This window comes from Mus caroli, chromosome 15 (assembly GCF_900094665.2).
Source record: "Mus caroli chromosome 15, CAROLI_EIJ_v1.1, whole genome shotgun sequence".
NCBI lineage: Eukaryota > Metazoa > Chordata > Mammalia > Rodentia > Muridae > Mus > Mus caroli.
In genome coordinates, this window is record NC_034584.1 from 39,229,803 (window position 1) to 39,253,298 (window position 23,496).

Consider the following 23,496-nt stretch of genomic DNA (forward strand, 5'->3'; position numbering starts at 1 on the left):
GCCAGCCTGGTCTACAAAGTGAGTTCCAGGACAGCCAGCACTATACAGAGAAACCCTGTCTCAAAAAGACCAAAAAAAAAAAAAAAAAAAAAAAAGTACAGGTTCTTCAGGTTGGGGACACTCTTACTCTTAGATGTGGCTCATCTCCTTCAGTATGGTTACATTCATCAGTTCCCATTGTTAACGTTTTTAAAAAAATTGAGTGGAAAAAGTTTATCCTTCGCTATCTGTAACAACATGTCCAAAGATATACTGCTTATAGACCCAACACTTATAACCTATTCCACTAGGTATATACTTATGTGGTGTATGTCCTTGAAATGTATATTATGCTATAATGTCTAGGCCTCAGAACCATTCGACTGATCTTCAATTCTTAGGGTGTTTGTTTTTCAGTTTACAGCAGGTTGGCAGTCATTCAATGCTAGTATAATTTGGTATTGTGGTTCATGTCACTTGAAGCAGTCCACTTCAGCTCTAATCATCATGTTCAAAGGTTCACTCTATCCAGATGCTAAGTTTCCTCGAGCCAGATGAAAGCAAAGCAGAAATATTTTTGCTTGGCAAGGCCTGGCAAATTTCTGAAGGTTTCGTCATACCTCAGCAGGGTTAGTCAGGCTATGATTTGCTTTAATTGTTCTGCCACAAACAGCAACAATGATTACCTTGAGGTCAGCGCCAGTCAACGATTTCATCCAAGCCACTGTAAAAATTCAAATACTTTCTGCAAATCCCTCACTTGAGGTTAGAGGGTAAGCATTGTGTGATTTTTGACTCTTTGGTATATTTTTTCTTTAACAGAACTCATAAACTTGCTCACGCATCTCATCTCCACGTACACATCAGAGATAATTCTGAGAAATTACTAGTCTCTCCTGAAACAACCAGTGTCCTATATGCAATATCTGTTCCACCTGTCATGTTTACAAGGCACCCCATGGAGAACTAGCTTAAACCTCAACAGCCCATCTGCTTCCAATTCTAAGGGGGTAATTATTGCCTCAACTAAGCAAGGAGGAATGCACAGCAGGCTGCTAACTATAGCAGGTGACTGATAGCTGTTACATTTACCTCAGTCTTTCCTAATGGTGACAAGGGTGATAACAAAATAATAAACAGGGCATTAATAACCAAAAATAACAACAGCAAAACCCAATCAAACAAAACCCCACAGCTATACCGCCTCATCTCCCTCCAACCCCCTCCCCCCCCAAAAAAGAGGTCATAAATTTGAAAAAGAGCAAGGAATGGTATATGGGAGGGTTTATAGGGAGGAAAGGAAAGGGTAAATGGTGACATATGTTATAATCACAAAAAATAAAAAGAAAAGAATTTAAAGAAAGAATTAAAATAAATAAAGTACACATTACCACCCTCAAAAGGAGAAAAATAAATAGAAGCCTAGATTCCGTAGGCATACGGCATACCCAAAACACAAATTGCCAATGTGGGCTTTACCACTTCTTATAGGTACATTAGAAACAAGGAAGATGGGATCATAGGGCCCCATTGGAGGAGCTAGAGAAAGAACCCAGGGAGCTGGGGGGATCTGCAACCCTATAGGTGGAACAACAATATGAATTAACCAGTAGCCCCAAGAGCTCGTGTCTCTAGCTGCATATGTATCAGAAGATGGCCTGGTTGGCCATCAGTGGCCATCGTGCAGACCTTATATGCCTCAGTACAGGGGAATGCCAGGGCCAAGACATAGGAGTGGGTGGGTGGGGGAGTGGGTATGGGAGGGTGGGAGGGACTTTTGGGATAGCATTGGAAATGTAAATGAAATAAATACTTAATTTAAAATAAAAGAAACAAGGAAGATGGCCTGGGCAGAGATATGATGATGCCCTGTCAAAACTATGTTCTACTAAATGAAACAAACACTGGGTAGAATAGAGGTACATGAAAGCAGGTATTGTAATACTAATACTACAATATTAACTGTACTTCCTTCCTGTGCACTATTTACATAAAGCTAAAAATCCAAGAACTGTTCTTGAGGGTCTACTCTAGGTTAGCTGAGATGATGCTCATGTCTGAAAACACTCCCATACTGATGAAATGCGAAGCACAGGCTCACCTTCCAAGACTCCACCCACTCAGAGGTGCAGCCACTCAGAGAAAACCTCTTTGGTGACACGCCCCAAATGATTGGCGAAATGTCATACGTAACTCTTTCCCTCCAAAATTAGATATATACACAACATACAGATTAACATATCCAGTCTTATCATATCTTATCCAGTCATTAAATGCTCCTTTTCCAAGGTTCCCCTGGGAGGAAAGAAGGGATGTGTTGGAGTCAGGGGTGAAAAAGAGGCCCTGGGTAAAAGTGAGCAGGTCACTTTGGAAATGGTGTAAGACTTTTAATTTCACTGATCAACAAAATTAGCAGAGGAACACATAATTGGAGTACAGGAAGCAGTAAGAAAACTCTCATAGTTTCATCAGAAAATAGGGACCATCTATTATGAAAATATTTGGTTTTACAGAAACAATAGAATGCCAGTTTATCAACATAAGGGGTAGCTTTTTATATTAGGTAACTTTAGCAATATATAAATTTATTACCTTATACATGAATTATCTTTCAAAAGATGAATATTTTATAACAAATAATGTTTGCAATTAATGTTTTTTGATACCAAATTTAGGGAAAAATATAATTCCCAAATTAAACCTAAGGAAGGATGTTTTAAGTAATGCCTTCCTCTAAATTTTCAGTTCTTAATATTAGAATTTCTTTTATCTCCCCATGGTCCCTTTGCAGTACTGAATATAAGAACTCTGAACAAACAAATACTAATGTAGAGAGGTTCATTCCAGGCTGAAAGCTTTGGTGACTAGCCACTGTTATGTGTTCCGGTGGTTTCATTTTGACAGATAATGGCAGTTTTAAACTCATGTCAACATTTGTCTTTTGTTGTCTGGTTTAACAGCTCTGACTATGGAGGCCAGAACATGGCCTCAGTATTCCAGTGTCTAAGTTAAAACCAGAGATTCCCCCTGCTGGCTGGACATGTTTTACATTCTCTACCTCACTGCCTGCAGCATTAGTGTTCCCCACAGAACCAAACCCATTTATTTTCCACCAGCCGACTGACCTCCTAAAGCATCATTAACATCCCCCAAAGGCCTTGCTGCTGTCAATTTTAGTCAGAGCAGCACTCAGCAGCTTCGTAGAACTCATCAGTGCTCTGCAGGAAAGGAAAGGAAGATGGGGAAGGAAGGCATCAGACCCAAACCTTGGGGAATTGCCAGCACAGCAAGCTAGAGAGAGAAGAGGGAGTGGTAGGAACCCCTGTCTGGAGACGAGGCACAAGGCCGAGGATTGAAAGGCTGGTTTGTAGACACCCATAATTATATGTGTCTACCACTCAATTCTCAGCTAGTTAATGGCAGAAGAATCAATATCCCCTTTCGATTTTCATGTCTACTATTATGGTCTTCATGAGAGACAGGTCTTCAGGGAAGAAGGGGTGATTCTGGAAATGGGTCTAGGAGAGACTGACTCAATCAAAATTTACAGTTTTACTTGTTTGTCTTTATATTTTATAATATATATGTGCTATATACATAGTTATATATAACTATATATAGTCAAAACAACTATGTATAAAACTATATAAAGCTATTAATAACTATATATTTATATATATAACCATATAAATATATAACTGCACACATAAAGTTTTATATATATAGTTATATGTTATATATGTATATGTTTACATACTATGTATATTTATATATAGTTATATATATATAAACATATACATATACAAATGTGTATATATGTATATAAAATATACATGTATATAAATGTGTATATATGTTTATATACATATATACTATATATAACCATATACATATAAATATACATAGTATATAAGCATATACATATAAATTTATATGTATATACATATAAATACTTATATATTTATATATTTACATATATTTATATATGCAGTACTGTATATATACTATAAATAAGTTTATATATAAAACAACTATGTATACAGTTATATATAAAACTGTATATATACTTGTTTTGACTATATATAAAAGCTATATATATATATTATTATTATTATTAAGGAACTCCTTCTGACAAATACTCACCTTGAAATCAGTCACAGGGAGTGTTAGTATGTGAAAAGGCTATCAGGAATAAGTGTGGAATCCAGTTGTACACACAGAACTGGAGTCATGCCCTATGCACACTCATTCAGGGTGAACCCAGAACTCTTCAATGGAGTTAAATGGTGTTAAAGTAGACAGCCACACATCCACTAGCTTCCAGTCATGCTCTTCATCTCAGGAGAGTGCTAAGTAGCTATGATTGAGTTTTAACTAGATTTGTTCATTCTAATGGAATGGAATTCAGTTCAGAGTGTAACACTGTGATACCTGTTTTTAGAATGTATTGGAGTTTTGAGGCTTCATGGAGGAGAAACATTTAAACAGTAGGCACCTACATATCTAAAATATAACTGTTGTGAATGCATGCTGTAAGTGTGAAGCGATATTTACCATGACACTTGTTTTAAACACTTGTTTCTGCTCTGAATGGAGTAGACTTTGGTGCACTGCTAAGTTAGAACATTGGTCACAGCATTCCCTCACCCATCTCACACATGTTCTTTTAATCAGTTTGAAAACTTTGTACATTCTAAAACATCCTTTATAACATAAGTCAGTCAGTCCTTTAAATTTTACCAAAATTCCTAAAATTTCTTAAAACAAACAAAAAACCCACATTTTTTTAAAGTTGTGCTTCAGTACCAGAGGTGCCCATTGGTAGCAGTAAGATTTGAGGAACTATGAAGAGATCTGTGTTCTTAAACGATGCTTCTGACCTTAAAGAAAATTCTTAGTCATGTGCTGAAGAGACAACCATAGTTCATGACAAGAAGAACCATCAGATCTTAAAGACCTCCAAATTGCACCTCTGTAGTAGGGGAACACTTAGGTAAATGATACTAATGAATCTTTCAGAAACTCTACAAAAGAGGCATAGTTAAGCATCCATAATACTAGTAACCCAAATCCCAAATGCTGTATATGTGGAACTCTTTGAGCACTAACATAAACCCAAGGTCGATGAGTAGAAGAAAATGACACCAAAAGCCATGTAACAGATTACATACAAAAAATAGGCAAATTAAAAAATACCTTGGGATATATGTTAAGAAGTATATAGATGAAACGTTAATGAATTCTTTAGATTTTACTCTTATCACAAAATATGTGTGTACATATATATATATATATGTGTGTGTATGTGTGTGTGAATATGTGTACATTCATGTATATGTATGCATATATATTCATAGGTGTATATAGACACACACATATATATACATATATACATATACATACACATACACACATGCATATACAATGCTACTTCAAAATTTGAAAACTAAAACTGCAAACATTTTGGTTCCCAAGCATTTCAGATACAGAATCCTCAACCAGTATTTATTGTCCCATTTAATGGCTATAACAACTGAGGTTCACCAGAATTAAGCAAGCTGATCAAGATCACATACAATCTAAGTGTAGGTCTGGGATTCCGGCTCATCCTGAGAATCAGGTCTGGCTGGTAATAAGCCTTGGTTTTTCCCCACAGGGCCAAACCTGTAGTAGAATTGTCCTTGATCTTTATTCCATTTGTTAGAAGTTAGTTTATTTAGGGTATTTCATAACCAAGAATACCTAGAATTATAGATATTGCTAGTATAAAACCAAAACTAATGTAGTTTTTAGATTTAGTAAAATAAACTTTAAAACGATAGAAAGAAGTTGAATTTTACATTCTAAATGGTAAGAAATTTAACTGGGCTGAACCATAGAAAACTGCTATATTGGTAGCTTACAACAGCCAGAAAGGGTCAGTGCAAGTGTCTTGGGGATAGGAGAAGCCTAATTCTAGCTGAGAGGCCACATCTTTCCCGCCCTAGGGGCTCATAGCCTTAGTGTACCTGAGCAGAAGCTGTTGCTGCTAATCGTCCTTGCTGAGCGTCCAGAGCTGCTGGGGTTGAACTCTCTACTTTCTTCCTCCGAAAAGGGAGACTCGGAGGCTGGGGAAACCTTGTTCTGCTGCTGTTGCTGCTGCTGAGGCCGATGGGGCCGCAGAATCAACCGGGGAATCCGGCTCCTGGAAATCTCCTTCTCCTGATGCTGCACTCTCTGCTCCTTCTCCAAATTGGAAAGCCAAAAGAAAACAATCATTTTCTCTCTGCCCTTGTAAGCCTCAATTTCTGAGAGGTCATATCTCTGAGCACTGAGCCCTCTCTGAACAGTCCAGCAGTCTGTGACTATGTTTGAACTAAGCTCCCTTTTGAGCCTGTAAATATCACCAGTGCAAGTCTACAGGACACACACACACACACACACACACACACACACACCACCCATCACCATAAATGCCATCCCACATCTCCAAGCCATTCCTGGCTCACCTCCTCACTCTATCTTTCTATCGCATTGTAGCTCAAGCTCCAAGGCTCTCACAGTGCACCTATGCTTATTGGTTTATCTTTTCCTTTAGACTCTTGTGTGTTATTCCCGAATTAGCTGACAATTTCACCTCTGTTTTTCTGTCTCCTCACACACTAGACATGTATGCTGAGAACAATTCTTTTCTAATGGATCACACACACTTATTTTTAAAATCTCTCCTCTTCCGGACAGCCTCTTAATTATTCATTAATATCCTGGTACACAAGACTTGCTGCCAACAGAAAAGCAAACACATCTAATCCCCAGGAAAATGGCTCCACCTTTTACATCACATCTAGGTTTTTCTTTTCCAAAAGGACAACCAGGAGAAGAAAAGTTTCTCGTTTTAGAAATCCATTTTTAAGACCCTGCCACACTTTGGTTTTTAAAAAATGCCTAAGAACCATATTTTGACAATGTTTTCAATGTAAAAGTCCCTTTCCTTGACATCAAAAATGGCTCAGTAGGTAAAGGTGCTTCTAGCCGAGCCAGCCCACCTGAGTTCAATCCCTGGGACACACAAGGTAGAAGAAGAGGACTCCTGTAAGTTTTTCTCTGACATCCACACATGCCATGGCACCCACAATACCCATCCCCACACAAGTAAATAACAATTATAAAAAACAAGTTTTGTCTCCACCATTAGCTCATATAATGGATCTTTACACCCCATTCTGCAATAAACACTTATTGAAGTACTTCTGTACAGATGAAGAAACTGGGGTTCAAAGACGTGAAGGCTAAACATCATCTAGAAGAGAGAATCTCAGACAGAGCATTTTTGGGGTCACCACTACTTGGCAGTGTTAAGCCAGATTCCCAAGAAGAGCTTTTTTATTTTTATTTTTTATTTTTTATATTTTGCAAAAATTCCACAGTTCCTTCCCGACCTCTGTAACTGAAAGAGGGCTTTGGCTAAAATAGCAAATGTCATTTCCCAACATGACCTCCTACTTATTTCCTACGCTTACCAGGAAGGGTCAAGGCCAAAATGAACACCTCTGAGAAGCCTCCACAGGGAAAACCCTTTGCAGCCTGGAATTTGGCTCAGGCATCTGTGCCATCCTCTCGGTGTAAGCCACACCCAGCCTCTGGATCTGTCTAGCCCATCAGTCACCCAGCAAGTATCTCACGCCAGTCACTCTGCTTGGCACACTGCAGACTCATGAGCTGGGTCACTGTCACGCTGCAGTCTTTATTTCTCAGTCACAAATACACCAAATGCCTTTTACATATTACACACTCAAGCAAACACATGACACCAGCTAAAAGCTTCACCTCAAGCCACAGCTTCAGGAGCTAGGATTAACCCTCTAAAGTCAATCTTTTAAATCATATTAATCCCCCAAATCTCTTCCTGTAGTGCCACCTCCCTATCTGCTACATCCCATCACCATCGAAATACCCTCTAGCTTCTCTGCTGTACTTAGCACCACTCATTGCTTGGACCCTGAACGCCAGCGTCCACCTCTCACCTGGCCCTCTCCTAGGCAAGCTGTGCCCACCCTGCCTTTTACTGAAGCACCCTCTGACCCTGTCACGGAGCTTGTCCCCTTACCTTGCTCTCTCGGAGGGGCCCCATTTCGCTGCTGCCTGCCGGCTCCCCGCGCCGCCGCTGCCGCTGCCGCCGCCGCCGCCGTCCAGGAGGAGGCACCTGTGAGCACCGAGCAAGGGAGGAGACAGCACTGAGTCCGAGGCTGCGTGCGGCAGCAGCAACGGGCTCGCCGCGTCCCCGCCAGCGGTCGCGCTCCGCTCCGAGGGCGCGCCCGCCGCCCCGCCCCGCTGGGCACGTGGTGCCACCTCCCGTGGCCGCTCCGGAGGCGCCTCCCGGTCGCCGCCTTCACCTGCGGCCCGGAACAGCTGCCTAGCACCTCGGAGCGCAGCACCCACCAGGTCACTCGCCACGTCCCACTTTCAGCGCCCCTCCCTTCCAAGCCTAGCCTGACCCACTGCGGGCAGGCGGAGGCTTATTTGCAGCACTGCCAGCCCAGAGGTGTCCACTGGTCCAGGATTGGCAGGGGGTGAAAATCCAATGGAGAGGCTGAGAAAGCTGCGACATCAGACGGCTAAGATGGAGAAAGAGGGAAAGTCACCCTCCCCACTCGCTGTCCCCCTGTAACCTGTAGGTTTTAAGTAAACATATGATTCTCTACAATGACTTCGCCGGAGGGTGGTTGTGTGGTGGGGTCTCCTGGTCCTCCTGAAACCCAGCTAAGCCTATGCTACCGGTTTGATACAGCACTTAGGTTGCAGGACCTTCAAGACTGCGGTTCTCCTTGGAGGGGTTTGCATTAGAAGGCCTAATGTGGCAGGGAAACACAGCTGACACCAGGAGGCAGGAGCCTGAGACACAGCAGGCAGACTCATTCCCAGTTCTCTTAACTGCTGCCTGACTACAAGTAAAGGAGACCCTGGAATTCCTGTGTGCAGAGGAAACAACACACAGGTTCTTTCAAGCTGCGACTCTTCTTCAACTTGGCCCTTGTGAACAGGAGGGGTAATAATACCCACCTGAAGGACAGCTGGGAGGGATAAGTGAAGACAAGAAAACAACTCTATCCTATTGACAAAGCAAAACCTTCCAATGAGCAGCTAGGTCAGATCCAGCTGGTCCAGTATCTGCAGATATTTTTTTACAGGACAGGCAGAAAAAGGCATTTGTGATGCTTTAAAAAGCTCATGTTTAATACGCTCAAAATGTCTCTGAGAACAGAATGATTGACAGTCTTACTGTGCTATGCTCAAATCCTATTTGGTGATTGGCTTTCAACATTTATGTCTTACACAGCCTTCACTCAGGTAGAGAGTATTCTATGTAGCCGTGTGAGCAGGGACCAGTCTCATTCTGACACCCGGGGTCTTATGTTTGGGGATTGTGATTATAGGTAATGTAGCTCACATTCCACTGTCCTGCTTGCTTTCCTTTGAATACCAACTCCGAAAACCAGGAATGCACTGAGTTCAGAGAGATCCTAAAGTTAAAAGATCAGTGGAATCCACTTGTTTGCTTCCTAAAACCCCAAAAGATTATATTCCACAAATCCTTATCCCCTTTCGATCTACTTAACAGAGACATAATCTTGAGATTCTCCGGAGCAGAAGTGACTAGTTCAACCTTTCTAAACCCATAACTCTCTTAACTGTGGACCTCACCAAGGTAGGCCTAAGAGGATTGATACAATTTACTATTTCTAAAACTATGTGCCCGGTGTTGTAAATTACAAGACAGGAATGACCTGTGGCCTTCTGAATTCCCTGAGAACTGAAAACTGGTGGTAGAGACCTTAGAGGCAGAAACTGTCTACAGAGTTGCTAAGATCAGAGGCAGTTTCTGTCTTGTCCTCCAAACCAGTCTTTTGCTTTCTAACAGCACCATTCATAGTGACTCAAACCTTATTCCATTCTACCCCGGTAACAGGACTTAAATACAACCCCTCTTGTCCCACGTCCGCCCTCGTTCTCATTTGGTATCTTCATTTGGAGTCTGATTGCTCTGAGATATTTCCAAAGCAAGCCAAGGAAGTTGTTCTGTTTCCAGGCTTACCATCTTCTTTTCTAACCAATTAAGTTTTTTTGGGGGGGGGGGCGGGGTTTGCTTTGTTTTCAAAAAAGCTTTTTATAGAAAACAAATTGCTCACAGTTTCACCTGATTTTGCTTGGTTTGATTGTTTTTTTTTTTTCCTATATTGTTTTGGTGTCATTTTGTTTGTGGTAGTGCAGGAGATTGAAGGGGGAGGGGGGAGTCTTGTGCTTGTTAAGTAAGTACTCTGCCAAGAAAGTGTTTGACCACTGAGGTGATCTTCAGACCTCTGTTAAGCAAAGCTAAGTGGAACTATGCTTCTCCACTAAACTCCTTAATAACTCCCTGTTTCCCTGCAGGCAGTACTGAAACCTCTCAAGATGACACCTAGCCTTTTCAAGATTTGACTGGTGCGTTTGCTCCTACAGGTGTCCCCTGCCCTTCCCACATCCCCTCAGCCCGCTGTTCTCTCTCCATCCACACATGGCTGTTATTCAAATTGTAGTCTTTAGTTCTCTGGAGATCTCATGTTCTTTGCCCCTTTTCCCTCTAGACTTTTGCACAGTGCTGATACCCTGTTTACATTTCTCACACTCTACCCACCCATCCTCCTCCACTCTGAAAGAGAGTAAGTTTAATTTTAGACATCTTCTTTCAGGAAACCTCCCAGATCCCTGCAGGACACCTGTGCTTGCCCTAGGAAAACTGTTATGATCCTACTTCATAACTCCCCCCTCACTTGTCTTCATTGTACATTGTAAATATGGCCTGGCACAATTCTTTCCATACAGTAGCATCAATGCATAACTGCTAAATGAATTCCACAACCCCATATAGGGCCCACTGGTACAGGATGAAAACATAGATACAAGTCCTGTTTAGCAAATGATTCAGATAAAGCTGTCCTTGTATTTAATGATGGGATGTGTGTCTCAAAAAATCCAACATGTGTTCAGGGAAAGCTTTTTTACTGCAGAAGGGCAGGCACTGAGATGCTGCGCGGTAGCCTCGCTGTCACCATAGCAACCTTACCGAGGGAAAGGCTGATGGTTTACTGTTTAGATGCCTCTGAGCTCTGTACTTTTGGAAGCCAAGCCTGTTTTCCTGCTGTTCTAAAAGTCGAGTTTTTACAAATAATCATTATCTATGTTGTCTTTAATTCATTCAAGTGTTGCTCGTGTCATTAGGAGAAATGTAACACTTGGATTATAGCATCCAAAAGACATAATCTAATAGTTTAAGAGATTCATCTTTCATCTGTCTATTATTATGCAGCACTTTCATTTTATACTTAAGTATTTGTATTGTCTTGATTTGTAATTTTGTGGCATTTTCTTGACAAAAAAAAAAAAAGAATGTTTCCTGGATTTTTAGAAAACATAAATTGCTTTGGAAGGCTTGAACCCTTAGAGATTTTAAATAATATAGCTCTCTAATCCTGGCAAGAAATATAGGAGATTCGGTGTAATGGATTGGAAGAAAAGCAAAGTCTGGGTACTTCTCAAATCTAGGTAGTCTTTGTGTGAAATTTGTAATGAAATAATCTATACTTTTAATATGCAGAGAACTTTACATTGCCAGAGCCTTTTCACATAATAATCTTATACAAGTTCCACAAAAAACATTTTGCCATATGTAAGTGGCCAACTGCTGAAGTCAGATGAATGATAAAGGACAGGTTTTATTGACAGAGACCCCCACCTCCGCCAGACTGAAACTTCATAGAAAAGACAATACAGATCCACTGTCAAAGAGAAGCATTCGCAGCATACAATCATAGTTCTACACATGCCCTTTCCCTCAGGTCTCACCTGCGTGTGCCTGCCGGGGCTGTCTTGGACTCAGTCAGGGCTGACAAAGCACGGGTCGGGCTCCTAATCCTATCAGCTGTGCGAGCAAGCGCTGCCGTCTCTCAGTGACCCGATGTTGGGTGATCTGCACAGCAACAAGGAGCAGCTGACGTGCTTTACAACACGTCATGAAGAAAAGAAACTGCATTCTGGGGCATCCTGGGATTTTTTTGTGTGGTGGGGTGGAGACCCATATTTTTCTTACCAGGGAGAGAGCTGCCTGTTTTCCTGTAAGAGCTTGTGTGAGTGATCCACCCTCCTCTTATTGTATGTGTGTTATTGTTAAGCTATGGTTAAGGTATTTAGATGCTGTAAACTGTGATGGCTAGGATTACGCAAGATCACTCCCTGAGGAGGGGGCCCAGAGAGTAGTTGGGGCAGAGGGGAGTGGGTAACCTGAGGCAGTGTGGCATGAACATTCATTGGATTTGGAATGTGCCAATTATCTTGGATCTGCAAATGAGTTTTCAGCTAGAGATGCTTCTAACTGAGGGAGAGAAATTAAGTGAAGTCCAGATGCAGGGGCAGAGGTTTGGGCCCGGGGACTTTGAGGTGTGAAGGATGTATTTTTCTGCCTATCTAATGGGGAATCAGATGTGAGGTAGTTTCTCATATCATGGTATCTGACGTCTGTGGCCTTTTGTCCATTTGTAAGAACAGGGTAAGAAACTAGCCAAAACAGGAACGGTGACTGTATTAAACAAAGTGGCAACAGAGGGTGGGACAAACAGCTGTACACTGATTGGGAACATGGATTATAATGACTGAAAATTAGATGCCTGGGACGGCTGAGTGGAAAGCTGTGCATCCAGGTGGGAGAAGGCCGAGTCTGGCCATTTCCCTAATGAACTGCCTCCGATGACTAGACAATCCGTGGGCCTCAAAGATGCACTCAAAGGGCACAGGAAGTCGTCTGTGAGGTAGGCACCGGAAGGCCTTAATCCAGATGTTGAATTCTGGGCCTGAGGGGGAAGCACTGAGAAGGGCAGTGGAGAGTCCCCTGACCCAGCAACAAAGCTTCCTAGAAAGGAGATGAGGGGTGAGGGCCAAGACACTTCTCACATCTGTCAGGTACTTCGTCTAGGGGCCCTGAGGATTGGTTTAGCACCCACATTAGTCCAGGCTTAGAAAAGGCATTTATAATATCTTTTCAGGAAGCAGATGTATAGCTAGATCTGATTTACATTACGGATTTGTTTTTCATAATATAATTTATGTATATGACTTTGTACTTTTCCCACCATTCACTTTCTAGTAAACACCCCTTTAAAAATAATTCTGTCTTTTTTTTTTCTCTGTTAGAAGATGGGGGAAGGGCTGATTTTGAATTTTCTACTCAAAAGACCAGAGCGTTCTGGCAAAACAGAACGGAGCGCCCCTAGTGGCGAACTTCAATGACAGCTGTTGCAGGAGCCGGGGGAGTTAGGGAGCTGTTTGCAGGCCTAGGGGAATACGGAAGGAGGTGGGAGCTCGGAGGTGCTTTCCGGAGAGAACAGAGAGCCAAGAACACCTCTACGGAGGTAGAGCTGAGGGCAATCCTGATTGCTGCTTTTATTCTCCGAAGCCTGCTGTGCCATTGTTATCAACCAGTTTACTTCAATGCTGTCATCTTGTGACCTAGTGAGTAAACACACAGCTTTGCTGTGACCTATCTCCTCCCACAGGCGACTGCAGAAAAATCAGTAAGAAAATAAACCTAGAATCTGGGAGTCTAGACTATGTTGTCTCATCTCTCCATGTGTCTTCATTAGTTGCTTCTAGAAAGACATTTAATCAAAGAAAAATTGCCTTTGAAAGAGATAACTTTCATATTAGTTTTACATATACTGAGATGACATCATCAACAAATTTGGCAAGTGAAAGAGTAAAATTTTTCATTGTCCTGATGGCTATGATCCCCCTGGTCTTTCTGTTAGCTTTGTTTCTCTTGTATTTCAGGTTTATTTACTGTACATCAAAACAGCACAAAAATGATAATGAAATTCTAAGTAACCTATGGCATTTGAGGATCTGTGGGTACCACTATACCTGGCTGTTTTGATGGACCATGGACTGGAATGCCATTTGTTTCCCCAAGAAGTCACCTCCTCTTGTCCTCTGATTGGGCCTTGATCTGAGACAGGGCTCCCAAGCCTCTTTACCACAGCAGACAAACTACTGGGGCTACTTCTAAGAAGCCCGAAAGCTCCATCTCGACTCCCTCCTCACACACACCCATCCCACCCTGGTGACAGCTATAGTAGATCAAATTTTAGAATGAGGTGCCTGGTGGAGTGTAAGTGAAACTAAGACTGGGAAAATGACCTTGAATTAGGGGCTGGGAGGAAAACACCTGTGTCTGCTGTTCTATTAAGCTCAGCTACTGGCTGGCCTCCTGGTGATGCTTCCTCTAGAGACATGGGGGGAGAGAAATGAGTTTCCTAGTCTCCACAGAGGTGTGTGGTGAATAGGAAATGAGAGATACAAGGGCCTGAATCTCACAGCCCTGAACTGAAGTGAGTTGTTTGCCTCATTCTGACTGTGCCACCCACTGGAGTTGTTTAAGGACCCCACCCCCCACCCCAGGACTCAGCTATAAGTGCAGGTTGGTTGAAAAAAGGAAGACCCAGTTGTACCAGTTAATGTTTTTGAGAAAACTTGAGTTCTCTCTGCTTCATTTTCACACCTATAAAATAGACTTAATAATAGTAATTAGCTCGTAATACTGTTAGAAGGATTAGACAAGTCTAGTATTTATGCCTGGCATATGGCTAGAGTTTCCTAGATATCTTTTTCTTGCTCAGATACAACTGTTCTAACTACCATTGCTGTCTCCTGTCTGCTTGTTTTACATTTGCCTCATCTTAAAGACCTTCGTTTTTATCAAAGGGGAAAATGTTTTGCCTGCATGGATTGCTACACAAAAAGAAGGGAACAGAAATTTACATTGGAAAAGTAGTTGACAAGCCATTCCTACCAAAGACAGGTTAAAACTGGTTAAACAGAAGGGACGAGGAAAGGCCAGGCACCTATCATCCTCCTATTCTCTCACTTATCGGTGGCATTGACTTTCCTACTCTGAGCTAGTGTCTCCTGTTCTTTAGGGTCTTACAGAAGCATGGGCATAGCTGTGACATATCATTCTGGAAGTTGGCATTGTGTTTGAGAGATGCCAAAGGGGCTTGCCAGAATTTTAAGTTAGACTGAGATCTGAGGCAACTGGGGATAGGTTTTGAAGGGAGTTTTGGAAAATAAACAGGTTCAATTATGATTCTGGCTTCTTGAGAGTTCCCTTTGCTTTCTTATTTTCCTCTTCCTCCTCCCCTACCTCTCTCGCTCTCCTCCTCCTTCCTTTTTCTCTCTACTTCTCATCTCCCATCTTTTCTCTCTCTCTTTTCTGTCACCTTCTGTCCCTCTACCCCTCTTTCCATTCCTTCTCTTTTGACCTTTGTTCTCTTCTTGTTTTTGCCTACTTGTAAAACATCTGCTACTCAAATGGATTGATGCAGACTGAAGCTTTGGGTTGCCCTTGAAGCACTCACTACTCACTGCCTGTAATCTTATGGGAAAAAGGGGTTTGTCTCAGAGTTTTGATTTCGTACAAACAGCACCAAGTACAATATGTACAATATGTAGCACCTCAATCAGCTTTTGTTAATATCATTTAAAAATTTTAAGAGGCCAGCACTCGGGAGGCAGAGGCAAGCAGATTTCTGAGTTCATGGCCAGCCTGGTCTACAAAGTGAGTTCCAGGACAGCCAGGGCTATACAGAGAAATACTGTCTCGAAAAACCAAACCAAACCAAACCAACAACAACAACCACAACAACAAAAAGCAAAACTTTAAGAGGTTCATGCTATAATTCCACCTATTGATCCATTAATGAATTTTTTACTTTGACATCTAGGTTTGTGAAGAAATCTTCATAGTGTATTCAAACCTTCTTGGCATTATTTCAGGCAACTTTCAAATGTAAGGCTACATAACTGTGTGCCAGTCAATGAGATATCCTGAAGGAGACTGAAGACATGTTCTTTCTCATTAGGTGTTGTTGTCTTCTGCTCTCTGCTGAGCTGTATCAGACAAGTTAGCATTCCTAAGTCTGTAGTTTTATTTGTAAAGTGCATATGTGGTCCTTCATAAGTTTATTTCCCCAAAGACTGAATTCTCTTTCACACACAAAAACATATACAGGTTGGGAATTCAATTAAGGGCCCGTTGTTTTCCTCCTTTTCTTTTCCGCTTTTCCAATTAATAATAACCCTGGGGAAGATAAGCTATGTGGTACAGCTTTAGCTAATCAGCCAGCTCATTCCTTCTACAGTAATAATGGCAAACAATCTTAAGACAGCTCCTATTTTACCTATTCTCATGTGCCTACTATTTCTATAAAATTAATAGGCTTGATGTTTTTAAGCTGATGCTTCATAAAGCTGTTTTAGTTTCATACATAGAAAGATTAAGTAGGAAGTGCAGAAAGTAGCCATCAACACCCACAATAAGCGCCATCTTTTTCTTTTAATAGTTTGAATGCAATTCATTTCCTATTTGCTTAATTGATTAGCTAGAATCATACTCTATTTTTGAAGAAAATAGGTGAAAATAGGTGTGAACACAATGGATCTTCCCTGCTTCCCATCCTCTCTTCTGTTTAGATGGTTCCAACGTCTTCTGTGTCTCTAATATGTAGTCAACATCCCAGCTTCCAGAGCTATCTCAGATAGACTTAATGTGGCCACTTTTGCGCTGACCTGCATCTGCACAGAAGGACCCCTGTAGTTCCACTGATGAATAGTACTGTTTGTTCTTGATCTCCAGCTGCTGGAGGAATATATGGCCATCATTTTGTGGTCTGTAGTCAGTGTTAGAGTGTTATTTTCTGTTCACCTCAGTGCCTATTGAAACCTTGCCCATACTTCAACCATACCACCCTACTATTGCTGCCTCATACTGAGGCTGATGCTCTTACTCCTTGATAGACAGACATCTCTTACTTCCAATCCTATAACTTTGCCAGTCTCCTCCCCATACCTTTGTTTCCCCATCCTGTTAGTTTTGTTCCCCCTTTACAAGGCACATTCCTATACATGAAAATCGATTTCCGTCCTTTCATGTCTTTCTTGTAAAGGAAATTATCCAATCAGCCCCTCTAACTCTCTAGAATTGTATTTTGTTGTCTATAAAGTAGAATAATTATGCCCAGGCTTCTATGAGCATCATTAGAGCCAATATAACAAAGAGCTGAAGTATGTTATTAGCTATTATTGTCTTAAAAGTTACATCAACATATGTCTCTGTTTTTCTGATTTTGAGCGCTACTGGCTTTCTCCCCTTCCCTTATCAGCATGCTTTGGGTGAATGATTAGCTGGGTATACTATCCAGGGCTGTCCCTGCCCTATGACCCTCCACAAGTACTAACCATTTTTAGCTGGCAGCTCTTGCCCTAAATCCCAAATGACTTTTTCTGTGCCCTTACTTTAGTGGCTAGTTTTGACCAGAATCTTGACTTATGATCAGCCTTTGGAGTAAGCACTACTCCTTTTTTCAAATCTACCCTTCCCCTTCTGATTCTCTCCTACCTTTCAGCATGTGCTTAGCCCATCCTTCAAACATTGGCATGGCTGTTTCATTTGTTTCTCTTGCGTTTCCTTCCTGGGTAATGCTTTTCTTTTCAATTGCTTCAATGACCATTTGAAGGTAGATCATCTATAAATTCTATAAATACATATATCTATTATATTTTTGGCAATCCACATGGATATCTCAGCTTATATGTCCCAAATGCCCACACATGCCCTCCAGTTTTAATAGAATGTATACCATCACTTCCTCTGCAGGTGGATCTTACTGCTGCATTCTCTAAGATAATAAACGGTTTCACCATGCAAACCCAGGGATCTTGATGACTGTATTAACTATTTTGTCTTCTACACGTCTACAAAGAATTATCCTATCTTTCTTACTTCCTAGTTATCTTTGAATTTCTACATTTCTCGGCATCTATTTCTTCCCCAATCTTCACCTGACCTCCCAGATTTGTCCACTAGAATAGATTCTTAGTGACCCAAAAAGTTTCTTTAAGGTGCACATCTGATCACCCCCAGTCTCCAATACACTGTGTGACTCCATAGGCCTAACCAAATCCTTTCAGTGCTTTCCAGTGACTTGGAGATAAAGGTATATGCATATGCCCTCCTGGTCTAGCCCTGGCACCATACCTTTGTGAAAGCACAAAGTCCCTCTCCCCAAACTGTCTTTATGACCCACTGTCTCCCCCTGTAGTCCTTATCCAGTTTCTCTTGTCATTAGACAGTCACACTTGCTCCAGTCAGGGTGCTTGTCTTTGTCCTGAGAGGAAGATAGGAGAGAATGATTTCTTGGTTTAAAAATTCTGTCTCTATTTCTGCATACTCCGAGAAGAAAGCTAAAGCCACATGCAAGATATGATAATCAGAAGCTAGGCTAGCTTCAGGGCTTCTCACATGAGTTTGAATAGCAATTCAAAAGAATTTTTAAGTAAGCAAGTGAAAATAATGATTTCCAAATTGGCAAACTTGAAAAGCTTCTGCCTCAGAAAATACATATATTTTATCTTATGGATTATAAAATATTAATCTTAGCTTCATTTTTAATGGGTTCAATTCTCTCGGGTGAGAATTCAAAGAATATGCTTTGAAAAACTATTCCCCTGATTCCTTGTTATGGTTTTCCTCCTCTTTTCTTCTATCACTTATTAGAATTTTAGTATTAAAATAGAAAACAGTTCTAGACAAGAGTTTATTTTTTAAAACTCCAGCATTTACATTTTTAAATATTCACATATTCTTATTGCTACATTTTTGTTATAATAAACTCAGCCAAATGCAGTATTTTCATATATGTGCATATATATATGTATGATTTCAGTAGACCTACTTTGAAACTTGGAAAAATAAGAGCTAGTTACTAAGACAGGGACTATTAGTCAATTTCATGCTATGAGTCTACTGTAAATATTCTTTGAGAGCTGTCAGCTTCTCAGTTCTTGGGATACTAAATACAGATTCATGGATTTTCTAAAATCAGTGTGCTTGTGGTTCCCTTCGTAAACACCTGGAAGGTTTGCATCTAAAATACTATTTCTATTTCTGCCTACTCTCATGTTAGCAGTCTTATCTGCAAACCTCTGTTTTCAGAAATTCCTTTACAGAAACAGATTGTGAAATGAAAGAAATAGGAAATAAACAGAATTAAAGGTCTTCTGGGTTTTTTGTTTGTTTGCTTGTTGCCTTTTATGCAGAATTGGACATTTGAAAAATATAGTCCAAAAACAAGCAATTTTAAAATACAATAAAGATGAAGCCGATAATGATCACTAAGTATATCTAGGAATTGGCTAACAGTGATACTGTTACTAAATACAAATCTTATGCCTTGAATCCAGGACTTTTAGTAAATGTTATTTTTATTTATTCCACAAATATGAATTGAGTCTTTGTTATTTATCAAGAATTCTAGTAAATATTGGGAGAAACTTAGTCAATTTGCCATGATAATAGAAAATAAATGTAATTTCTTAATTTTATTTGACTCCCTTGCATGAGACCCAGGCAATGTTTGAATTGCTCTGTGGCCATGGAAAGCAGAGGGAACAGTGACTGTTACTCAAATTCTAAGCCATGCTGTGGGGTGCGTAGCTCATTTTCTGTTTTTTGGGGGGTTTTTTTTTTTGATGATTTTAAATTGAATACTAAATTATAATTATTTTAACACAGGATGAACACATGACCATTTGATATTAGTATAGGGACCCATTTCCAGCTATAAACTATATTTTAAGATAGACCCAGAATGAGTTTACATAAAAATATGACATAAATAAAATTTATTAACCTGAAATGTGTTTACTGATTCAAGTTAAAAGTTATAATCCTATGAAAATTACATCTTTAAAGAAAGTTCTTAGCTGAATCTTTTCAGTCCCTTTTCCACAGGGCATTGCTGTTTCTATAAATATTAAAACTAGCATTAGGAAACAGGCTCCATCCTTTCCTTTGCTACTGGCTCTAGTAGTACTCTTTGCTGCAGACCACACCGTTCTCCATAAATAAACATATATTGAAGGGAAACAGTTCACAGGAGCTTTAAGCAGAAATGCCATTTTTTAAAAATTCAGTAAGATTATGGTTATCCTTTAAAACCAAGGTTTTCTGGTTGTGTTTTTGCCCAGAAGTAAATTGTCTGTTTTAATGATTCGTAAGAAAGGCTGCCAGCAGATCTTTTGTGGTGTGCTCAGTATGGAACTTCTTGCTCAAGCATTCTCTTCCTGCACTCTGACTGCAGCCTTTCTACTGTTATCGCTGAGACTGGAAATGGCTGCAGAATACAAATCATATGATAAATATTGGGGAATTTGTCTTTGTGGTTTTCCAGCACCACCGCCAAACTTCTTGCCTAGAGAGCTGTGTGAGGCTTTTCAATCTGAAACCTTTGAGCAATCCTGTTTTCTTGCCAGCTGGGAGGCATCCACATGATTGAATTGCAGCAGCCCTTCAAAGAGATTAATAAACATTTCCAGTTCTTTGCATCTTTCTAAGGCTTGTTTATTTGTTGATAAAATTTTATGCTCAATAATTTTAAACCCTACAATGTGTCTTCTTTATGTGGATTCTCAAATGTGATGCAAAGAATTTTGAATAGTATTAGTTTAAATGAGGAGTCTTCCCCTTTTTCCCCCTTATGCCTGGTCTTTCTTTCTTTCTTTCTTTCTTTCTTTCTTTCTTTCTTTCTTTCTTTCTTTCTTTCTTTCTTTCTTTCTTTCTTCCTTTCTTTCTTTATCACAAGGATTTCCCTCCATTTAGGCTAATACTACTGGAAGAAACTGCCTTAGTGTTCATTCTTCATTCACTAGGTATTTCATGTAAGGTCCATTCCTCATCCCTCTTAAAGGTAGTGTAGCACTTTTCAAAAATGATCGTAGCCTATCACACTATCCTTTAGTGCTGTTTGCAGAGTAGATCTAATGTCTCCACGATGAGCGGACTGTGTGAAACAATGTCCTCAAGCAGCCTTATCTTTCAGCCCAAAAGTTCCAAACCCTTCTACTACGCTCCCCCCTAAACAACATGGTCACGTTTGTCACCAGCCTAGAGTAGCCCTCTACTCTGGTCACCAAGTTCAGTGTTACCTTGCTTTATATTGTGGTAAACATTGTGATGGAAACCAACTTGGGTAGGAAAGGACTTATTTCATCTTACTTTTAAGTTAAAGCACTACACCAGGAAATGCATACATCACCTGTTTAGATTTCCAGGCCTGCCTGGGTTATATGAGGGCCCAGTTCAGAAAAACAAATGAACAAACAAACAAACAAACAAACAAACACATGTATTCATAAGTAGCAACTCTTTTAATAACTACAACAAATGATTGAAAATTAGAATCAGTGCTGAGGCTCTTCCCTCTGGGTTCAATTCCCAGAGCCCACATGGTGCGCTCTATAACTCTAGTTCCATGGGATCCAACACCTTCACACAGACAAAACACAAATGAAAATAAAATAAACATAAATAATAAATCATTACAAAAGAATGATGTCATTACACATTAAAACAGTGTATTTACTTGTATACACTATAGTGTATACTTATTTTATGCTTTAAATATGATGCAAAAAATCTTATGATGTTGCCTGGGCCTGAAGTCCTGGTCTTCCTGTGTCACCTTGTATGTAGCTGGGGATTAGGCTTATGTGACTGCATATATAGGGTACTTTCTTAAGAACCACAGTGGTCAAGTTATAGTCCAGTGGTAAACCACTTACCTTGCATTTGTAAGGCTCAATACTCAAGGCTTTAGGTTCAATTCCCAGCATAATCTTTTTCACTCATCCACTTGGTCTCTTTTCAACCTAATACTTTAACATTTGGTAAAGCAACCTCTCTGACACAGAGCATTTTAGTAACCTCAGAGTCAAACCAAAAGCACTTGTGTTTTATAGTCTTATGTTTCTAGTAAATGGAAAAGAAATGCGCTTCACTCAATAGTGACCATTAGATCTGATTCTTTCAATGGTGCAAATGAACCTATGTTTACTTTCTGAAATGTAGTGCCCCTTAAATCTGCTCTATGATAGGCTTGAAGTTTGACAACAGAAAAAAAAATGCTATTTTCCCTGTTAGCCATGTAGGCAATGGCAAACATCTTGACAACCTGCTACCCTTGATTGTATAAGTATCTGTGAGAATTCTTTTTGACATTAGGCAGTTCATGTTCTCCATGTGAGCAAGGGTTTTTCATAGCTTGCAGCTTTTGTTGCTTTTCACTGCCTGTGCTTATTTATTTTGTTCTTTTCCAGCAAGGAGTCCAGGATGCTTTGGCAAAGGAAGCTCTGTATCTCACACTGGTCCAATTTGCATTCTTCTTCTGCCCATCACAAGCCAACCACCAGATCCGCAGGAGCTCTTTAGTCCTGCTTGCTGCTCTAACTCTCTACATACTAGCAGCCATTCAGCTCTTCTACTTGTGGTTTTCACTTAAGTTTTCTTTTTTCCCTTTCCAAATCTTATTGCTCTTTTGTATTGTTAATAGGAGCAATCTGTTGGATTGTGAGCATGCAAAAGCTACGAATGCATATTTACAATTATTAATTTGATTTAAAACACATTTTAAATCTTTAAAATGATCTCTCAAATCTGTTTTTTAAAATGGCTAGTGATAAAAATCCTAACTATATTCACCATGTACAAATATAAATGTTGCTTAAAGAAGGCCAAAGAGGGGCTTATAGAAATCCTAATGTTTTAAATCAAATAGCCAATTAACCAGATAGCACTGAAATGACCGCAATACATACCTAATTCCAAGACACATTTGGACATTACCCACTTGAATTGGCTTATTTTAATTAAAAAAGTATAGTTATTTTCCTACATTGGTTGGTTCTAAAGTCAAAATAAACCAGAACTAATACTTTTTATTTGTATGTTAGAAAGTAAGGAGGCATTTTGGTTAGGTTTGGAAGACAATTGTGTTAGATGTACATTCTCAGAGAGTGTCTCAAATACTCCAGGCTGTCTAAGAACTTGATAAGTAGTTGAGAATGACCTTGAACTTCCGCTTCTCTATCTACCAACTGCTAGGATCACAGGTATGCTCAGTCCAACCTGGTTTATGCAGTGTAGTTTAGTGTAGGCCAGGTAAGCATCCCACCAAATAACCTACAATAGACATTCTTTACAGACATTTTGGAAAAAACGTTTTTACCTTTAGTAAATAGTTTGTATGAGTGCTATGCTGAGAGGTGGCAAGCAGGGTAGCATTTGTTTCCTTGATTATCTATATCAGAAGATTAAGTATGTAGCAAAGATTCTGAACTGTGTAGTTAAATGTGTTACTATTGTCTTATCTCAAGTAATCTAATTAAGGTCCATAGCTGTTATCTAATATCTTAATATTCACAGTAGCCATTTTCAATGTCTATCAATGTTTATTTTCTGTCTCAAATGAGAATATGTTTCCTTGGGCTCACTAGGCAGTTAAGCAAAGATAATTGGTGAGCTCTGGGCCAATGGGAGATGCTATTTTTTTTTATTACGTATTTTCCTCAATTACATTTCCAATGCTATCCCAAAAGTCCCCCATACCCCCCCCCCCCCCC

The 23,496-nt window shown here is 40.1% G+C and overlaps 1 protein-coding gene and 1 pseudogene across 13 annotated transcripts in view; one reads left to right on the plus strand and one right to left on the minus strand.

Annotated features, from left to right (window-relative positions):
• Sybu (syntabulin) overlaps positions 1–23,496 on the minus strand; it is a 110,404-nt gene that overhangs the window by 64,735 nt on the left and 22,173 nt on the right. The window contains exons 1-3 of one of the 5 annotated variants that reach the window (XM_021183570.1): positions 11,839–12,213; positions 8,066–8,161; positions 5,988–6,201 (exon numbers count right to left, since the gene is read on the minus strand). The exons of 1 other annotated variant lie outside the window; for it this stretch is intronic. In XM_021183570.1, coding sequence (XP_021039229.1) covers positions 5,988–6,201; positions 8,066–8,089 — 238 coding nt within the window. In that variant the 5' untranslated portion in view covers positions 8,090–8,161; positions 11,839–12,213. Of the gene's footprint in view, positions 1–5,987; positions 6,205–8,065; positions 8,162–11,838; positions 12,214–23,496 lie in introns of those variants that run through there. 3 more of the 5 variants (XM_021183569.1, XM_021183568.2, XM_029469997.1) reach the window with 3 other exon arrangements.
• Positions 11,955–23,496, plus strand: part of LOC110310532 — a 120,043-nt pseudogene continuing 108,501 nt past the window's right edge. For 5 of the 8 annotated variants that reach the window (XR_003834982.1, XR_003834979.1, XR_003834980.1 and 2 more), the window contains exon 1: positions 11,955–12,119. The product of XR_003834982.1 is annotated as a protein SMG5 pseudogene, transcript variant X6 (transcript). Of the gene's footprint in view, positions 12,120–12,719; positions 12,798–13,128; positions 13,498–23,496 lie in introns of those variants that run through there. The other 3 variants (XR_003834981.1, XR_003834984.1, XR_003834978.1) reach the window with 3 other exon arrangements.